A 20,917-nucleotide genomic window follows, 5' to 3' on the forward strand; every position below is an offset into this window, starting at 1 on the left:
CGTCGTCGTAGATAACACACGTCAGAAGAATCGCCTGCTCTTCACGTAACAATGCCTTCAGAAGCTCCCTCACTACTCAAATGCCCTTTGCATTCTGATTTTCAAATAATGAATGCTTTTCTGCAGCGTTAAGCAGTATTTCCAAATTATAATACCGTCTACAATCGCCATAAATATTGCCTGCTCGCGACCGAAGTGTCGTCTGCTTGTGTAATACGCGAGCAGACAATACTTTTGATGATCTCGCGGACGATCAGCACACGGCAGCAAAGGATCAAACGAGACCGCTCTCCTGGTCTGCGGGTGTTAGTACATGTCAATTAAGCTGCCCGCATATATTTTGCACACAATTGCTCAAGAAGCACCACGTTTTCACCACACCATGCGCAACAAAGTCCGCAAAGCTGCGCCGAATTTCGCAAAAAACACTCCTGGACATTTTTCTGATAACTGGCATAATTTGGTTGTCACTCGGATCAAATTCGCTGGCATCCAGATTAAATTACATTGCGCCTGGATTAAATTATATGGCGCTTGGATTAAATTGAATGGCATCTGGAATAAAATCGTATGGCGATAGAATTAAATTGAGCAGGAAAACCTGTAATTCCTCGGTATTTGCAACTATTTGTTAAGTTCATTTTGTCACTGCAAGTCACGGCCCCATCATAAAGCCATGGTGAGTGGTTTCCGGACAGCATGGAGAGCCCTACGCGTATTAAACCTGGAAGTTCACAAGCAGTTTTTAGATGTACAGGGCGCACTTCTAGAGAGCGTCCCTGGCTGATAACCTCGGTTGTTCGTTCATTTTATGGCTTGTGTTCCTTTCTTCGACTGAGACAATGCTCCAGACAACGTATATGCGTTTCCTAGTCAGTACAGCCAGCCGTCACCTGAGCTTGCTTATGGGGGTTATATCACTGCATAAACGTACCAGCAAAACGGACATGCAATGGTTGAAATCCAGTGTAGAAAAAAAATATTCCACAGAAATAGCCGAAACCGACCGAACAGGGGAAAACCAGCAAAAGCGTACAAGCAGTAGCTGAAACCGACTAAAAGGCAACGAAAATACCCGAAATCCCATCTATAATGCATAAAGGTGCCATAAATAGATTATATGCTTGATAACAAATGTTAATATTCAAATATGACAAACCCTTGAAAATCAAAAATATAGCGATAACGGGGTTTGAACCCGGGTTAGCATGTTTGCTTTGCAGGAGCGGAACTACTACACTAAGGGACAAGCGGTTCCAAGCGAATAAATTGAGGGCCACGTCCACATGGACATACCTTCAAGCATGCCCCTAGATGGCGCCATGCGTCGCTTGGCTGTGCTGACCAGGAAACGCCTATATGCCTCCCGACATGACCGATTGTCCAGGCATGGATGGTATAGTCAAACTACTAGTCAAACTACAGCACAGCACCTTCCCTGAGGTTTTGCTTGTGCATCAGCCAGCATTCGTCAAATGCATTCAGCAATAGCAATGCCCACTGATGAAGACCAATGCAAAGACAGCTTGTGTGCCCTATTTATCCAGCCGGGTCATTGTGGAGTGCCGATCATAAGTGTTTCTTCCTCTGCAAGAAAATGCATGCCAGAAGAAGTGGAGGAGGAGGCAAGGTGCTTACATCGGCCGTTTCGTTTATTCAACCATTACATGTTTACACACGAGAAAAACAAGACAGTTTGTCCACTTCCTTTGCCTCTTTCCGCATCGTGTAATTACAAGAGATTCGTGTGTATTGTCTGCCTCTCTCCTTCCAAGGAACCACAGTGAAACGAAGAACTCAGAATGACACACTACTCATCCAGGTAACAAAGGTATCACGACATTTTCCCCACAACTAGTTGTGATGGCAGGGAGAGGGCTTTAGCTTGACAAGTAAAAAATAAGGCCAGAGTTTAAACAGATTGCAGCAGTCAGTGGCAAAATTTTCATTTCGGTCGTTTTACAGTTCAAAATTAACTTAATCAAGCACTGGTATCTGTTGACAAGCGCACAGATGGTGGTTCCTTCCACCAGGCTTCCATAGAATCAGTCGGGTTTTTTTTCTTTATACTTAAACAGACATTTCATGCATGAATGCAGCGGATGAAACAATGTCAGTTTTCAAGCTTCACTGAATAGAATGTAGATAAGCTGGCAATCGAGGCTACAGTGGCACACTAACACAATTTTGGGGGGGCAAAGCAATGAAAGCACTGCAGCACAAAACCCACACACAAAAAGAGCAAAACTTATCTAATCTCAGTGAGTCTCGTTTCTTGAGGTAGACAGAAAAAAAAAAGTTTTACTTAAAACACACTAGAGAACTGAAACACTGATAGAAGACTAATTGGAAAAGGAAAATATGGTTGCTTATTTCACACAACCAGTACGTTCTTTTATTACACCTTAGATTGTACATGTTGTGAGGCAAAAGAGAAAAAAAAAATAAGAGAAACAATGCAAGCAATGAAAACGTTGCTACTCTTGTCCAAGGAAACACGACACACAAACAAACATAAGGAAGAAAACATGTCACAGTGCACTGGAGTACACAGTGCAAACACTTCTACAGGGCGTCCAAAGATGCCCAAAGCTGCCGTTTGCTGCTATAACATAACAGTTACACACACTAGAAGCAAAAGACACATATGCGCCGGCGAGAGAAAAAAAAAAAAAGATCCACCAAATGATTCCGCAAACCAACCTCTGAACAGAACTCTCAATCCACCGTTGGTTTTAAAATGGCGCAAATCCCAAGGACACAAATTATAGGCTTTAGGTGAAACTGCGCATGTGATGGCAATTTTAAGCCAAGGTGCGACACAAAAGATGTTGGTGCGAAGGAACACACTTCCAGAAATGAGAAGCCCAAGAATGAACTTGCCCACGACAACTGCAGCGATAACAAAAGCCAGAAAAACCAGACAAATGCCTGCTGCATCAATAGCGCCTTTACTTGTGGAGAATGAAAGACCAGACTTTTTGGGGGAGTTAAAAAATGACAGTTCAGAGGAAAGGCTTTGGAGCGACATCCTTTATTTCTTACAATTCCTCACTCACGAGACACAAACATCCCTCCGAGATGAGACTGCAAAACAAGTACACATGAAACTAAGTGGAACACCGTTCCAGATAACATAGGACCCACAACACTAAGTGGAACACTGTTCCACATAGCGAAACTAACTGGAGCACTGTTCCATATAACCAATTTGCAGAGAAAGATAGAAGGCTGTGTTGACAGGTTAAAAAAAAAGCATGCCAACGACAAACAGTACAGGCTGTGGTGCAAATGTACAAGCGCTGGGATAGGCGGACATGCACAGCTATTGACGAACAAACTCTTGTCGGAAAGCTGCAAGGAACGCGCACACTCAATCCACAAGGTGCGAGGAAAAAGACCAGAAACAAACTCCGTGCCAGGCGGTTTGAATGCAACACCTACAAGGTGCCAGTCTCTTTACGAACCTGCCGTCGGCTGCAGTATTAAAAAACGCGCGCACGCGAGAGTAGTGGTAGTTAAGCTGCTCTACTGCCGGTAAAGTGAAGGGGAACGAACGGTTGGTTACAAATCGCAGAAGAAAGACGCGGAAAGATAGGTGGGAGCTTTTGGGTGCTTCTAGACATTGGGAGTTCCAGCTAATAAAGCATTACCAAGTGAGAGAATCTACGCGATGCATGGCGGTATTGGTACTGTCATGGTCACACCTGTTTAACTACCTTGGGCAATGTCTCGTTGCACACACCAACAAAAACGAACTCTTGCTAGATGCAGAATAGACAATTTTAAAGTAACTCCCGACACTGGAAAGTCAATATGCAGTCCGGTTGAACGCCACTTGTTTTTACGTGCTGAAAGCTTTGTTGATTGCGGTGAAATTGGATTGGATGTTGGCAATCTGGGAAAGTGCTCCTTTTGGGGTCTTTCAGCAGAGCCTTGCCGCTCAATTGACTTTCTATTCTTAAGAATGAGACTAGGAGTCACTGAAGCACAAGCCTTGATACCATACATCTGAACACACAATTTAATGGGACCGAGTGAAATGAAAGGGTTAGCTAGTGTATTCGGTATTGGGAATAGAGGGTGCTTCAGCCTACGACGAATAATTTAGAGAAGAACACAGTCTTCGAATATGCTTTCCTCTCCCCGCTGGGCAAACGGAAAATGTTGACAAAATCGTCAAATGTTGTACTTTGCTTCGCAAGTTTTGCAACGAAGGTTAACAGAAGGTGCGGGCAGAGTCACTGAAACAAGCTGTGGCAATAAATATGTACAAAAGAAAATGGGTAGAAAAAAAAAAAGTGCTTGCGCTGCAAGACTTTCCTAGAGTATTTTTCTCTTTGGCAACATGGCGTAGGACTGCCCAAACTTCACTGCTTCAAAACGTGCTCGTGACATATTGTGATGAGTGTTACAATTACAACCAGCATCTTTGCTCTGCAAGCCGCATAAACTGAACTTTTCCAGTCTCCCTCTAGTAAGCTGGCCAGTTTTTTTTCAGGCAGCTGCCAGTCTCTGCAGAGCCAAACAGGGCTCCACCTTTATGCAATTCACATTTAGAATCTGATGCATTTCTCAATTTGAGCAAGCTTACCACCTCAGCATTGTACAAGACTCGACTTTAATCCTGTGATCCTACACCTGTAATTTTTTCATTTGTGTTTTTGGGAAGCAATTTTTGGGCAAATGTGACTTGAAACATAGCGCTCCAAACTTTAGCTTGTGTTTTCCCGCCAGATTTGCAGAGTGCTGGCACGCGTACATCGAACCTTCTGGTAATCACACAAGACGAGACACTGGGCAAAGGGCGTTTTGTTTTTGCACCTTGGCGTTTATTTCGACTCGCTTGACGCAGCACACCGCAGTCAGTCCAGTGAGCTCAGTTCTTCGCACCCCTACCCACAAAAAAAGGGCACCCAAGACACACGAACACCCACACCAACTGGCAAACTGAACATTCGCAGAACCCGCCATTTTTTATGCGTAGTCGGCGACGAAAATGCCAGATGCCCCATTTTCCAGGTAATCGAGGCGTTCCCATTTCATTTTACAAGTGCGGCGAAGACAATGCTCTGCTCTCCCGAACCGAAAACACCAGGGAGTGGTAGAGTTGCCATTGCTCCCTGCGCCTCCATTCTCTAATCGGAGAAGGAACTGCTTACAGAAGTGGTGACCTGAACTGCGACGAGACAAAAAAAGGGGGGAGAAAAAACAACTGGGAACAACGACGACGACAACACAAATGCTAAAAACGAGCCTTAACTAAGACAACAACGACAAAAAAAAAAAAAAAAAAAGGTTGATAAACGAAGGCCGACGTAGCTAATCAGAGTTGTGAGGGAACTGACCAAGAACTTGGAGAAAGGAGACGATGACACTTAGAGGATGAAACTGCTAAAAAAAAGAGGGGGAGGGGGGAGAGAGCAAAGAAAGTAACACAGAAGAGCGACCCTTGCTTGGTCGAAAATTTAAAAAAAAAGAGAAAACACTTAAATTACACTGCTGCCGAAGCCACAGGCGATATGTGGATGTGAGACGCCCAGCCAACCACCGACAGGTAGAAAAAAAAAAAACGATTTGAACCCCAGGAGAGCTGATGATCGATGTCTAGCGCTGACGGGGAGCAGCGGGAAAAAAGGGGACGATACGTAATCTGACCCAAAGGGAGGAGGAGGAGGAGGAGGAGATGACACATTGAACAGACATTACTGAGTGCACTGACCAGGTTGCCATTTGTAACCGCCGCACGTACAAACGAACAGAAATTCGCACGGCAGCAGCAGGTTCGGAACACTACTGTACACACCTTCTGCCCAGTAGAATAAAAACTGAACTGTGTGGCCCGTACATGGTATCTAAGACTATCAGCCAACCAAAGGAAGAAAAAGAACAGGATGGTGGCAAAAATGAGCGGGGCACATTCCCCACAAACACCCCCGACGAGAAAGACTACAGGAGACGAAAGAGACGGCAATCGGGTAGACAAAACTTCTGCGCGCTACTACCGCAAGTGCTCGCGACAAACCCCGAGACAAGACAGCCTCCACTGTGACAATGAAGAAGCGTGGAAGTTAAGGAAGTCACGCAAGAACAGAAACATGTGAAAGAGAAGAGTGCATTTCTCGGGGGGAGAGGGGAGGCGGGGGAAGCGTCCATGAGTCCATCCTTTTCGTTTCCTTCTCCCTCTTGCATCGAGCGACCAGCCGGAACAGAATGACAAATAAAAAGACAATGAGGAAAGCAAGGCGGCGGTGGGGAGGGGGGTAGCATCGCCGGCGACGAACTTGTTCCTCCTCCCCCTCCTCCTTGCTTGGGTGTGTGTCCGCTTGAATCCTCCCCTTGCCGCCTCTCCCCCCACCCGGCGTAGCTGCTCTGCTGGGCACCCTTAGTAGGGAGTGAATCGGTTGTAGCCACTCCTGTAGACAGCCGTCTGCAAGAAAAAAACAAAGGGCTGTCAGCGGCACTCCCCACATTTGCCATCTCTAGTTACAACTGCAGTGGAACTTGAGTTTTAATGTGAAAGCATAAAGCAGCTCATTGAGGCATTCCTCATGGATAACAAACCACCCACAGCCGCACCCAGTGGCACAGCAGTCCCCAGCGCTGTGGACAATTCTGCTTCCTTCCAGGCTAAACACACAGGAGCACTTGATCGCACAACGCTATTGATTTTGCTACATCATCATCAGGTTGGTCTGTTACACAGTAGAACCTCATCGATATATTTTTTTCAGACGGCTGTGAAACATAAATGTAAAAAAATCAGTACCAGACAAATACAGACACCCCAAATGCATCAACAGCTTCCACTGCACCTGTAGAAACACGCCCCATGTACACAGGCCACGTATTCCCTCGAAAATTACAAACAATTGTGTAAATAATGCTGGTAATATCCGCACTGTAATTTGTTAAGTTACAGCACCCGTTACCTCCCGAAGAAGCCGAAGGTTTTCCCACACTCTCACCTGTAATGCAACTTTCCCTTAATCTTTCCAGCTGTCGAGGTGATTAAGCACCAGTTGAAGGGCTACAAGCCAAGCAATGAGGCATTATTCCAGCAAGACTCAGTAGCTAGTGCAGAGCCAACAGGAAACCCCCGAGGAGCTACCAAGACTGATTCGATTTTGGCACTCGTGGCAACACGAATGCGAAATAATAATAATAATAGTTTCGAAATAAAAAGAGTCCAGACACTAGGGCACCCCAAGTGGTCAAACTAGCTGGGGTCAGCTTAGTTCAATAGATATGATGACAAGCCTTAACCCTTCCTTAAAAAGCCTACTGCAAAAATAATTTCATCCAGGCCCAAATTCTCAATGTCGGTTTTGAAATCACACAAATTTTTGCTTGTTGCTAGCACCATGCATGCACATGTTAGCCGTCATTTTGTACCTTGCAGTCTTTTTATGTCTGTGTACACAAAATGGGGCTTTTTTTAAGAGGTTGAAACTCGCTGCTAAGTGAAGTGGTAAGTGTTTAACGAACAAGTGATTCAGCGCAAGCTTGTTGCCTCCAGAGACAAAGGTGTTGCAAAACCATTACGTGTTGCTCTGTACTTTTGACTTGGTCTTTACTTTTTTGTAACGTCTTTGTACTTTCTTGACTTGGTCAGCCACCACATTACTGTATCTTCATACAATGCCTGACCAAATGAACGTTCACGGAAACCTTGACTATAAAACCTGCCTGGCGGTATAAGCTTTCACTTTCTTGACTTGGTCAGTGACCACATTACTATTCGTCATACAATGCCTGACCAAATGAACTTTCATCGAACCCTGACTATAAAACATGCACTACGGCATAAGCTTTCTTAAATTGGCCAGCGACCACATCGCTGTACCTTCATACAATGCCTGACCAAATGAACTTTCATGGAACCCTTGACTATAAAACATGCACGACGGCATAAGCTTTCTTGACTTGGTCAGTGACCACATTCCTATATCATCATACAATGCCTGACCAAATGAACTTTCATCGAACCCTGACTATAAAACATGCACAACACATAAGCTTTCTTGATTGGTCAGTGACCACATTCCTATATCGTCATACAATGCCTGACCAAATGAACTTTCATCGGACCCCCGACTATAAAACATGCACGACTGCACAAGCTTTCACTTTCTTGAATTCGTTTGTAAACACATTACTGTATAGTCATACAATGCCTGACCAAATGAACTTTCATGAACCCTGACTCTAAAACATGCACTACGGCATAAGCTTTCTTAAATTGGCCAGCGACCACATCGCTGTACCTTCATACAATACCTGACCAAATGAACTTTCACGGAACCCTTGACTATAAAACATGCACGACGGCATAAGCTTTCTTGACTTGGTCAGTGACCATATTACTGTGTCTTCATACAATGCCTGACCAAATGAACTTTCATCGAACCCTGACTATAAAACATGCACAACACATAAGCTTTCTTGATTGGTCAGTGACCACATTCCTATATCGTCATACAATGCCTGACCAAATGAACTTTCATCGGACCCCCGACTATAAAACATGCACGACTGCACAAGCTTTCACTTTCTTGAATTCGTTTGTAAACACATTACTGTATAGTCATACAATGCCTGACCAAATGAACTTTCATGAACCCTGACTATAAAACATGCACTACGGCATAAGATTTCTTAAATTGGCCAGCGACCACATCGCTGTACCTTCATACAATGCCTGACCAAATGAACTTTCATGGAACCCTTGACTATAAAACATGCACGACGGCATAAGCTTTCTTGACTTGGTCAGTGACCACATTCCTATATCGTCATACAATGCCTGACCAAATGAACTTTCATCGGACCCCCGACTATAAAACATGCACGACTGCACAAGCTTTCACTTTCTTGAATTCGTTTGTAAACACATTACTGTATAGTCATACAATGCCTGACCAAATGAACTTTCATGAACCCTGACTATAAAACATGCATGACGGCATAGGCTTTCTGGATAAAAATGTGAGCAACAGCACAATAGGACAGAACGTAGAGTAGAAGACAAACACGCGGCACTGAGGTTGATGTAGATGGTTAAGGATTGAAGACATGAAGGAGACAGCAAAGGAAGGACAGAGCCCGATGTACTAGAAATGTATCTTAGAATGGGGAGCAAGTGGGCTGGTTGGCGCATCTTAAAAATGTGAGAAACAGCGCGAAAGGACAGGACGTAGAGTAGAAGCATGCGGCGCTGACGTTCTTGACTTGGTCAGTGACCACATTACTGCATCATCATACAATGCCTGACCAAATGAACCGCAACTATAAAACATGCACGACGGCATAAGCTTTCCCTTTCTTGACTTGGTTAGTGACCGCATACTGTATCGTCATACAATGTCTGACCAAATGAACATTCACCGAACGCTCAACTATAAAACCTGTACGGCGGCATTTGCTTTCACTAAGCAGGAATGAAGATGTGGTTAATCAGGCAATGGTGTCAGCTGAGTAATGAAATAATCTTCGATTGGTTCTTTTGACAGTCTCTGTCCCGTTACCCCACTCTAAATAGCAAGGCCCAAATTCTGTTGAGCAAAACTTCAAATATGGTTTTATAAGCTCAACTTAAAGGAGCCATTAAACAAACACAAGTTTGTAGCCCAAGAAAGCCATTTTTTCAACTGAAAATACGAAAAAAGTATTGAAACAAATTCATATTTCATGCTTTCATGATGTAATATGGGCAAGCAATACAGGCTTCAAAAGCAAAAATTCAAGGGTTTTCGAGGACTTTCAAGGACCAGAAAACACATTTTCAAGGTGCCCATCTAATGCTTTATCTGGGATTATCTATAACTTTTTCAACACAATGCAAAAGTTCTTCATTGCACAATACCTAAGCACACTCCCAGCTTTATTTTTTATTTCATGGTTGGTATTTAGAGGTTTTTCTTTTTTCTTGGTGTTTTTTCAGGCTGTTTGATTTGAAAACTTAGTTAATGTTGCCTGCATCGCCTGCTTTGTCAGCAAGAGTACCAGCTGAAATTAGCAAGTGTTGCTGCAAGGCAGGACGAACTATGTACACGTCCACCATTAGCGTATAAGGCACAGAACACATGCAATGAGCGAGCGTCCGCAGACTAGATGGAAGATGCAAGATAGAGCACAGAAGTCAGCTTTCACTGGATTGTATTATGACATTGATTGGATTGAGAAGTGCCTGCTCCCAATGTTGTCTCGTAATAATGAAAATCCACCAAACTTGTAATTTCACGCAATACACTGAAACTTGATTGTTACAATGTTTCTTTACATTTGCTAACACCTAAAATCCACGACAGACACTTTAAATTCTTGTAAAAAGACAGGGCCATTGGTTCTCACCAGAAAAATCAAGGGTTTTCAAGGACCATTTAAAAATTCCAGCACTATCCAGGCCTTGAAATTGACACTTGTAAATTTAAGGGTTTTCAAGGACCTTAACGAACCCTGAATAATAACAATTGCCAGGGTGTTGTGAACAGCAAGTTAGCATTCAAGTGGTACGATTTAAAGGAACTAGAGGCCCCTCTACAATTGCCTGGTGGTGATTTAGGTCAATCGCACAAACCAGATTCTCTGACACCATAGAAAGTCGCCACGAAGTGGCAAGGGAGTTGAGACTGCTTCCCCGTTTCTATTATGCAATATCTGCGTTAATTGTTCGAAGTTTGCGATAAAATGGGCACCACTGTGATCGCGATGAATCAGCCTTTTTAAGAAACCAAACTTGCACTTTGTCTTCACGGCCCCTTGAGGTGCACAATGAACTGAGCAGCCCCCGCCTCAAGACAAACAGGCCCCAACCACAGCGCTAAAGGAACCAGGGGACGCTGACTCAAATCAACCACAGAGCAGTACGAAGTGGCACCGCCACAGGGAAACTTCCCCAGCCCCAATTAATACGGCCTGCTGCGTGTTCTAACTCACGGTACTAGGCCGGCGTGGGCCTCGATTACCACAGCTGTCCTGAAACAAGCGACGCCGTGTTAGAACTTGTCACAAGGACACACGCATACATTCACAGAGGCTGAGCAGTGAACGAATCAGTGGCTCAATTATCTGGCTATCACATATTAAAGTTAAAAAGCACAGTGCAGTTTACACGGAGCACTGAACCATTGCCGCAGCGGCAACGCTCACGGCTTTGTTACACGTCCCCACTGTGATACAGAAGTCCGGTACACTGATGCTGTTAAAACTATCAAAGATTGGTAGTTAGTGCAGCTCTCCGACATTCCCCCACAGGTGCCAGAGGTGAGGCACAAGATGCAGCTAGAAGTCGTTCTATGCCAGAACATAGAAGTTCAACACTGCTTAGTACTTAAGGGGAGACGTGGGTCTTGAAATGAACTTTTTTATTAATTGGTCTGTGATAATGAAAATCACTGTGCATATGTGTTTTGTCTTCCTCATTTCAAATATGTAATTAGTTTTCAAGTGGTATAATTATTTTCTGAGTTATAAAGAAAACACTGGAGCCTAATTAAGTAATTTCTTACGGGCCTTTAAGGAACTTTTATTCAACTTTTTTTAAAAATAAATGGCATGGATGTGTAGCTTAAGACCTGCCATGCATGCTGAAGCTATTTATATTCCTGTAAAACTGGTTGATTGGATAAAATTAGTCTAATTATGCCAAGTACAGTTTTCAGAAAACCTAATGAGCTCATATTATTACTCATAACATTTATTTGGGGCAAAATGAGCCAATTAAAATAGCATCAGCATGCAGTTCATTTTATCCCGAATTTAACGGTATAACACTTGTAGAAATCCCTTGAAAAAAACTATCTCAAAACCTCTGTAAGGCTAGGCCCATATGCAAAAAAAGGGAAGCCGAGAAAATCGCAGTTGAAGTTTTACTACAAGTGACAGTTTTATCTATTGAGCATATGAAAAAAAGAAAGGTTCTAGAATGTAGCTCGCTTTTCGCTCAACACGAGCATACCAAGTTTGCTGAAATCAGCTGATGGTAAAATTGTGAAATCCTCTGTCTACAGATGGCACTAGGCAGAAAAACTGAACAAAAGCAAAGCCAGAACGTTGCTTCAATTTTTATGCTGTTAGCAGCGCGCCGTCACTCTTTGGCGACTAGGGCTGAGGTGCCGATCGTGCACCACAGTTGTAAATGTTTATTTTGTTATGTTACTGCTTCATTTGTAGCAATCAAATCGGATTTGCCTCGCGTGAAATGAGTTGCAGCGAAGGGGCTGGTAACGGAATGCCCGCCACTGTTCTGTAACGTGCATGCGCTTGGCTAGGTGGGCTAACCACGTTTTCGGTTTAATCTACTCGTATATCACGTCACCAACGCAGATTGTGCACAGTGCGAACATTTATAATTCTCAAATCGCTCATCTATATGGTAAACTGCCGACGAGGAAGCGCGCGCCGGAGTGCGGGCCGACCCGCCGCGGCATTGTTGATAACAGAATGAACACACTTCCCTTGCGACGTCTGCATGCGGCATCCTCCACTTTATCATTTCTTTTCTTTCTATTTGCTGCTGATCGAAAGATAGACGCACCTTAGTGCCCCCGCAGGCGTAATCATATCGCTACGCTATCGTCTCGGCAGCCCGCGCGGGCGCTAAGCCTACCTCCGTCTCGGCGCCGTTCTCGCGATAAGTCGTCGTCACACGAGCAGAAAATCGTATTTCAGGCGCTTTTAATAATGCATGTTCTTCCTTTCGGTTATCGATAGACATATTTACTTTATTTTTTACGCCATGCGGGGCTTTTGCCGGTCCTCGCATAGACGAACACATGAGCCGTTGCACTGTGATGAGCGTGCCGAGCTGACGACCCACGGCGCCCAGCCAATGACGTTGCGCCCTGCGGTCACGTGCAGTCAGTAGCCAATTACGCGACGCGTTCCGTCTCTTTTCTACCCCGGTTTTACTCGCAACCAACGGACGAAACGGAGTGGTTCTGGCGGGGAATTGAAAACGAAAAGATGCGCTTTCGAATGAGACCAAGATGGACGCCGTGGCGCATGTAGAACCCGAGGGGCGAGTCGTCGAAAAAATGCTATTTTCGCGTCGAATCTTGGCCGATTTTAGCGGTCGTCGGTGCTATAAATTGATATTATGGCTCAAATACGTACTCCTGGGTCTGGATATTTTGCTAACAGGTAGAAAAAGAGCTTTACTTTCCGAAAATGGCGATTTCTAAAAATCGAGTTTCTGGCCAAATTTCGGGATTCCAAGACCCGCGTCTCCCCTTAATAAGCCACTGCTGCTGTTCTGCCCGCCCCACCTGCAGCTTGTGCTAACAAAAGGGACGGTGATGAGCACTGCAGTAGCCATGTACGAAACGAACAGAAACCGCAGCCTCGGCCACTGCTACTCACCCCGTAGCCGGCGACAGGCCCTATGCTGTGGCCCAGGTAGGGGTCAGCATACTCCCGCCCATAGCTGTAGTACAGTGACGGGGAACTGCAGGAACACGGGGGGAGGAGAAACACATTGCCCACCGGATTATTCGCGCATCCACAAATGCTCAGGCACCTGCCAAAGCACACAATGCTACTCAGCTCACTCGTGAATCAAGATCCTACAAAAGAAGAAAGAGTGCACCCAAGTGCCGGGCACCTAACAGTAATCTAAACACTCCAACTGCACTGCACAAGCACGTTGCGCAATCCGTTCAGCGTAGTGGCTGACCGTAAGAACAATGCGGGCCAGAAAATAATACGCCAAAAAATTGCGTTTTTGGGCACAAAGTGGGGGGCCCTTCTTGCGATCCAACATTATGGAAGTTTTCATGCCTTTGGAGCAAAATGAATAGAACAGTTTGCCGGTTTTTCATTCGGCTTTACAAAAGTGCAACTTCTGAGGTGACAGTAGCCCTTCATCAGAGCCCAGTGCTGAGATGTATGGACAAGCATTTCCCGTGAGGAGTAGAGAGTTCTACAATAAAAAAGAGGTTTGAGAATCCACAAAAGAATACCAGAACACTTCCCAATACAAAGGGGCGCAGATTAGTTATTGGTGTTAATACCACTTTCCACACAAAATTTATGGTGACCCATTGTCACAGTAATCCGACCGAAAATATCAGATGCTTGAGCTTCTCAAAATCTTGTTTAGGGAAAAGCTGTGATCACAGAAGCACGAGCAAGTTTCACATCGGAGTTGCAATCTGTTACAAAGTGTGTGTTTCTCCACTCAAAGATATCCAAAACAATGGGTGAAAAGGGTCCTTTACTAACTCTACTAAAGCTCTACTAACCAGGCAACACAAACAAGCAATGAGGACTTGAATACCCACACAGCCCTGATACTGGACATCTTGAAAGAACGCATTGGGTTTGTTATCTACACGATTCTAGGTGTGTGCGAGCCTTTGAAAGGTTCAGCAGGTGCCTGTCTGAACACCGATCAGAAAAGAGAGCAAACTGAAACATACAAATCCACTTGGCCCATTTTGAAGAAGCAGCACAAGTCTTTTCGGTTCACGTTAGTAACAGCGGACAAAACCTGTCCTTACATCTGGGCCATTAAAACACAGGAAGTCAAAAGAATGATGCCGCAGTGGATCCTAATGAAGCTGCAATAGAACTACTGATAGGTGCACCTGTCTGCTGACCCACACGATATCAGCGCTAGTTCAGCAGGCTCTGCATACTGGCTTAAGCCGTTCTCGATGCTTATTTTGAGAGAACAGAGAACTCGACCATCAAGCCGCTTACTGCTGTCAAGGTACAGCACACAGGATGTTAAAGGGACACTAAAGGCTGAATGAAATTTTGCTTTCGTCCGACAGCAACGATGCGTTATTCATTGAGAAATAAGTAAATAGAGCTGGCGTTTCTCTCTCCCGCTTCCCTTTCATTTTTTCGTGATGTAGCCATTGTGTCACAAAGAAGGAGCGAGACACCAGTGTGGTTTAGAGTGCAAACGGTGGATGCTACGTGCTCTCACGCTGGTAACGGTAGCTTTTACACCTCCAGGTCATGGCCGACGCCGACAACATTTCTCTGGCTAAGAGACTTCTACGATTTGTCACCGACGAAACGACGCTTTTAAATGCTCGCGTGCCCGGTGTGCCCGCCTGCGAGCAAAGCCCTTTCTGAAGCGACAAGCGCCGTTAGGAATATCATGCAATATCATTCAGGCGGGGGCGCCTTCACCTCACCTCGTTTGGCAACATGACCTAATCATAATCCCTCCTCTCGCTCTGCAAATCTAACTTGAAATAAACTCTCTTCCCAGCAGTCGTGTCAAGTAATCCTCACAGGGCGGGGTTCCTGGGACCAAGCGTAATAAGGGTAGAGCTAAGAGATGCATTCCTTTACGGACTGTCCATCAACAGCAGCTTGTGGAGAAAAGAAGAGCACAAGGTCGGATCGGTTGGCTTACCACAGGCGTTAAGCACTCTGCACCTTTCACGCTCTGTAAGGTTCAAACCGGGTGCAGGCATGCTTTACCAATAGCAACATCCACGTGCGGAGAACGGCAGATCAGAAGTGCAGGCAGGTCGCTTAACCCCATCTTGTTCCTTTTGCCACTTCCTACCGGAGCTATTGCTTGCAGAATCTTGGGAGTTCACTGTCGCACGTTACTGACATCCCCAGTTGCACAGCAATGCTTTAGCGAAACGAAACAAAGCATGATGCTGACTGAAGCATGAGGGGAGCAGCCTGCCTCACAACGCATCAAGCTGTAGTCTGTGGTTTTTAATCGAGACCAGATTCGTGTTTATTTTACCTGCTCAACCACTCGGGAATGTGCTTATTGGAGAAAAACGCCCACTGATGCCTCTCCAATGAGCTCTCACTGCTCACAGCTTTAGCGACTTTCCAAACTGTAGTACCCAAGAGCGAACAGACCGTAGGCACCTGTTTTCACGTTTTCCACCTTACATTAAACAACTGGTAGGTGCGAGAATGGTGTATTTAGATTCATGGCACCGCGATATACCAATACAGGCCAACTTGTTTCCACCCTTTGGTGTCCCTTTAATAGGCTCAGACTTCTGTAGCAGGTTAAGGGCACAGGGTAAGCCCTATACTTCCCATGCATTTTTGGCCATCTTGAGGTACATTTTTCTCGGCATCTAAGAAAGGTATCTACATAACTTATATATCATTTTCTTTCAAATTTCGTGCTCTTTTAACTGTACTAGAATTATGAAAATTCTTAAAAAATTAAGTTTTTTATAATTTTTTGTTCGTTAGTACATAAAGTTTGGCATTATTTTAGTATTAAAAGTTGTGTACCAAAAAAACTCTTACGTGCATATTTTTAATTCTAGTACAGCAGGTGTGACAAGTTAAGTAGATGACAGGGGGAAAAAATCAGCTCGTCGTCTTGGAAGATATAGGAAATAATGGTACCTATGTAAGAAAAAACATTGTTTTGAGATAATTGAGTTTAAAGTAAAAAAAAGAGATGAAAAACAATACTTTTTTGCCATAAACACCACTGGAGCCATTCATTTAAAAAGCACCAGCTTCATAATCACTGTCGAAGTCATTTTTTTGGTTTTCACCCGGTCGTCTGTCCTTCCTTGACTATTTTGTGCACCATCGTACAGATCTGTTCACAAAGTATTTTGCTTGTGGTCAACCTCTTTAAGCCACTTGATGGTGGTGTTGCGCCCAGGTTTTGGTCTGAATGATTTCAAAATTCTGGCTCATGCATTGCTTCATCATTTAATGAAAGAACAGCATCCAATGTTGCAATCATTACAGTGTGAAGCCCAAAAAAGATATTTTTCGTGCTCAGCTTCGAAGGGCAAATGTGGAAAAAACCTGCAACAGGGTCTTTGGATTGCCCTCACTGAAAAATCAGCTATGCAATGGTTGCTAAGCAATTTCCTTATACAGCTGGTTCCAGAAAAGCATTTCAATCTGAAACTGCAAGTTTTTTGATGAAAAAAATGACAATAAACCCTGAGAACATTCTTAAGAGGATGTGGGCACTTGCTACTTGCTTACGGGAAAACTGGTTTTTAGCGAGAAATAAGTTTTTTTAAGGAAAGTGTGAAAATGGAAAATGTGCACAAGGAATTGAACTTCCCTAATTGCGATGAAAAACAAAAAGTAATTTTTTCAAAATTTTGCCTTACCCTGTGCCCTTAAACAGGCTTTTGTAGTGTGCATTAATGAGAAATGAAACCAGCATCCCACCACTGCTAGTACCACAAGTAATATTAGCTCGCTTATCTGTGCTGTTGTCGCCATTTATGATGACACGCTGAAAGTTGGGCAAGTTGGTATATCGCAGAAGATAATACCGTCTGCTGTCATTTTTTGCCAGAACTGAGGTACACTTAGTACAAAATTTTACGTTCCCTAATAAAATTAATCGGGCCGCCCAGCCACTCCAAGAGCTGCAGGAGAGCTCGAAAGAGCAGAACTCGCCGAAGCGGATCAGGCGTCGCCATTTCTCCATTGTTACAGACTCCCCGAAGCTCGCAATGTTGAGAGGCACCCCCCAAGGTGCTCCCCGCAGGCTAAAGCAAGAGACGGGGACTCACCCCGCCACGGCGGTGTAGGAAGCCACAGCCGGCTGTGCGGCCGCAGCCGCAGCCGCGTAACTCCGGGCCGCGGCCGCCGTGTAGGCGGCGCTTGCTGCGTACGTGGCCTGCATTTCCGAGAGGTTCACATGAGTGCCCTGAAACCGCCGGCAATGGACAACCGCACACACCGCTTAGCAAGGGAGGGGCAGGGTCGCCACCAGTGAGGTCGCAGGACGGCTCCTCAAGGGCAACTGGTAACACTCACAGCACACACACACACACACCCCTCATGCATTGAAACCACACAATGCACGCCATGCAGTTTGCTGCAACGTAGCCCCCTCTGCACAGTTCGCTAGCAGATACGATACACGAGTTCACTGCTGGGGCGGTATTCCCGTGTTTTGTCCCTTTTGTGTCCCTTTCAAAAGTGTCCCTTTTGAGCGAGCCCTGATTGGCTAAAAGCGAACACCCGGATGTGACGCCATGCAAGCATGGCGGAGCTAGGAGCCATGGCTACTCGGAGCAGACGATTTTTCGTAGCCTTATTGTTGGTTCGCTCGCGGAACAATAAACACATAAAAGATACTCTGATACGGTTTCAGTTCTTTAAAATGCGTTTCCAAGAACAGTTACGGTATTCGAATCAAAGGCCCACTGCTTAACCGGAAGTACGTCACGATGAAAGGGACGCAAAAGGGACGTTTTCAAAAGGGACAGTGACGAGAATACCGCCCCTGAAGTCCAACTACAGTCGAGCCTCGATATAATAAAGTCCACCCCGGAATTGAAAATTTTGCTAAGCCGTTAACATCGCATCCACTGGCAAAGTCAGATTATGGGGTTTAACGTGACCAAGCTGAACCTGGGCTACGAGGCACACTACAGTGGATGGCTCCAGATTCATTTTGGACACCTGGGGATCTTTAAAGGCCAACTGCACTCAAATTTTGCCTCGACCAAATTTGTTTTTAATGGGTTGTAAGTACCCCCAAATCACCTGGGATACAAGTGGTAGCCCCGTGAAACGCCTCGTAAATCAGTCAGAAGCGTTTAAAAAGGCTCCGCCGCAGACCTCGCTGCACCTGACGGAGGATTGCGTAAACAGCCATGACGCGCCTGTGATGTTCCGGCCGTCACAGGCTTCTTCCTCTGGCCAGCCACACAGCTGGAGAGCTGGTCGAGCTCTGCTGTGCATGCTTCAACCATTTGCTGCCCCGTGCGCGCGTAGGCTTGCTCCCGAGCTGCTGACCGTCCGGCTGCTCGCTAGACAGCTGCAACGTCACTTCAATGGCCGCGCTAGCCTCTATTTCGATTTCAGAATCGCCGATTTTTGCTGACCGCTTGCGGCGTCCACGTGCGTATTTTCAGCTGTCGTATTTTGCATCTTGCTTCCTTTTTAGGCAGACGGCAGAGAAATAGTGTTTCCAAGATTGAAATTTTGAGCGCAGTTGGCCGAAATCTCGACACATGAGCGTTTTTGCTTTGCACCCCCATCAGAAACAATTTGCGAAGTCGAGGCTCCTGTATTTCAGCCCTCCAAATAGCAGTTCAGGTACTCTGGCACTACTGGCACGATAAAAGGAGCCCTGTGTTTTCCCTTGAAAAGCAGGCGTGGAATGATAGGATAACGGGTCAACCAATATTTGCCATTACGGCAAGCTTAAAGGAGCCATGCAGACAAAACACAAGTTTGGTTCCCTCGAGAGATTGCCTTGTTAAAATCGTACCGACACCACTTTTAACGTAAACTTAGCTCAAATAGGTTACATAATTTGGAAAAAAGGGAATGGCCACGCGACCCACTAGCTCATTTCTCGCATTTGAACATATGACATCACATGCACATCCGTGGCATTGGCTGAGGCTGGCAAAAGCAAACACAAGTTAGGCAGGGCGTACAAGCTTGCAGAACGAGCAATTTCTTTCCCTGTAAAAGAAGGTGCCTGGTTATGATACCGAGGTTTGACTGTACACAAGACGCAAATGAACTGGCAATATCCCAATGAAAGTGAGTGTCATGGCTGCCACCCCTTGAGCACTACCGCACCCTTTCTAAATCGCAACCACAGCCTTGCAACACGGAAAACGAGCTTGCGCCAGCAGTGCTGTGATGCATCATGGTCTACAGAGACTAGCACTACAAAGGCTAGCAAGCCAAGCCAATCCAAGATGGACATTAGCGGGCTGTACTCACCGGAAGCTGGTATCTCTCGGCGCCTGCATACGCAAGGAACGGGTCCTGGTACACCCTGCAAGAAGAGAGAGAAGCGTATCAGACAAGAGGCACACACCAGCCACCAAAAATAAAACCTTGCTGGGGAAAAGAATCTTCCAGGCTGCAACAATACATGCCAGTCATTCAGGACAGCTTCTGTAGCAAATTCAAGCAATCCTCTTGCTTGAGGGGGAGAATAAAAATAGACGCAAATTGGATGGTTCTAATTTAGATGTTTAGTTATGACCAAAATGTAAAGGATAGAAGAAAGTAACGCAAAATTCGATGCGCACTTTAGCATTCTGCAATACACTCTGCCAGAATGGGCTACCCCGGCTGCAACTACTGAGCTTCTTCTCTAGCTACGGTACAGGCAAGGAAACCCGATTGTTACGAAAGGTGCCGACCGAATATGACGAGGAGCTAGTCACAATGACAACCCCCGAGTACCGGAACGTGCACGTGCGGACACAACAACACGAGTGGGGGCAGTGCGCAGTACAGCGAGCCTGCTGTTTACTTACGGAGTGTATCCGTGGAGTGCGGAGGCCGCTGCGGCGGCGGCCGTGAGTGGTGACGGGTGTCGAGCAAAGGCGGCTGCGAAGGGGGCCGCGGCCGCGCCTCGCGCTCGGCCCCGCTGGATCGCTACGCCCCGCAGAGCGGCCACTGCGTCACAGGGGGGGAAGGGGAGGAAACGGGAAGAGCACGGGGCTTCAGACCGGCTGTCTTTCGACCGACACGACACACTCGCACACCACATCACCATTACACGCTGCTCTTAACACAGGGCTGGAAGAGTGTTCTCAAACACAAAGAAGAGCCCTTACATAAGGGGACGCTCCTTTTTGTTTTCCCGACTCTCACCGAACTTTACCCTTAGGAAGAACCAACACTTTATTGCGAACAAGTTGGTTTCACAAACGGGTGACACGTGAAATAACTGACCCTAGCTTTGGTTCGCCTTTGAATCTTAACAAACGTGACTCCTGCTTCGTCTCAAAGCAACAACGCATTCACACAGTCCGTTCAAGCCCTCAAATCGTAACTACAAATTTTCAGGCTAACCACGCCAAGTTCGGGCTACAATCCCCCCAATTATGCCCACTGTAGCCGCTTTAACAGCCGCGCCGCTCCTAAACCAAGGTGTTGAACATCAGGTTTGCGAACCACGAGTCAATATCTTCAACAAAGGACACTCGCACGGTCAAATGTACAAGCAAGC

The 20,917-nt window shown here is 45.6% G+C and overlaps 1 protein-coding gene across 1 annotated transcript in view; it reads right to left on the minus strand.

The window, feature by feature from the left end:
* Positions 1 to 1,634: 1,634 nt before the first annotated feature.
* LOC144139006 (uncharacterized) overlaps positions 1,635 to 20,917 on the minus strand; it is a 221,424-nt gene continuing 202,141 nt past the window's right edge. Inside the window, exons 10-14 of the mRNA XM_077671508.1 lie at positions 20,220 to 20,361; positions 19,675 to 19,729; positions 17,496 to 17,632; positions 13,363 to 13,447; positions 1,635 to 6,430 (exon numbers count right to left, since the gene is read on the minus strand). Of these exons, the coding sequence (XP_077527634.1) occupies positions 6,386 to 6,430; positions 13,363 to 13,447; positions 17,496 to 17,632; positions 19,675 to 19,729; positions 20,220 to 20,361 (464 nt within the window). The 3' untranslated portion in view covers positions 1,635 to 6,385. The remainder of the gene's footprint in view (positions 6,431 to 13,362; positions 13,448 to 17,495; positions 17,633 to 19,674; positions 19,730 to 20,219; positions 20,362 to 20,917) is intronic.

Source organism: Haemaphysalis longicornis, unplaced genomic scaffold (assembly GCF_048455015.1).
Source record: "Haemaphysalis longicornis isolate Haplotype H1 unplaced genomic scaffold, Haemaphysalis longicornis Haplotype H1 scaffold_5, whole genome shotgun sequence".
NCBI classification, from domain to species: Eukaryota; Metazoa; Arthropoda; class Arachnida; order Ixodida; family Ixodidae; genus Haemaphysalis; species Haemaphysalis longicornis.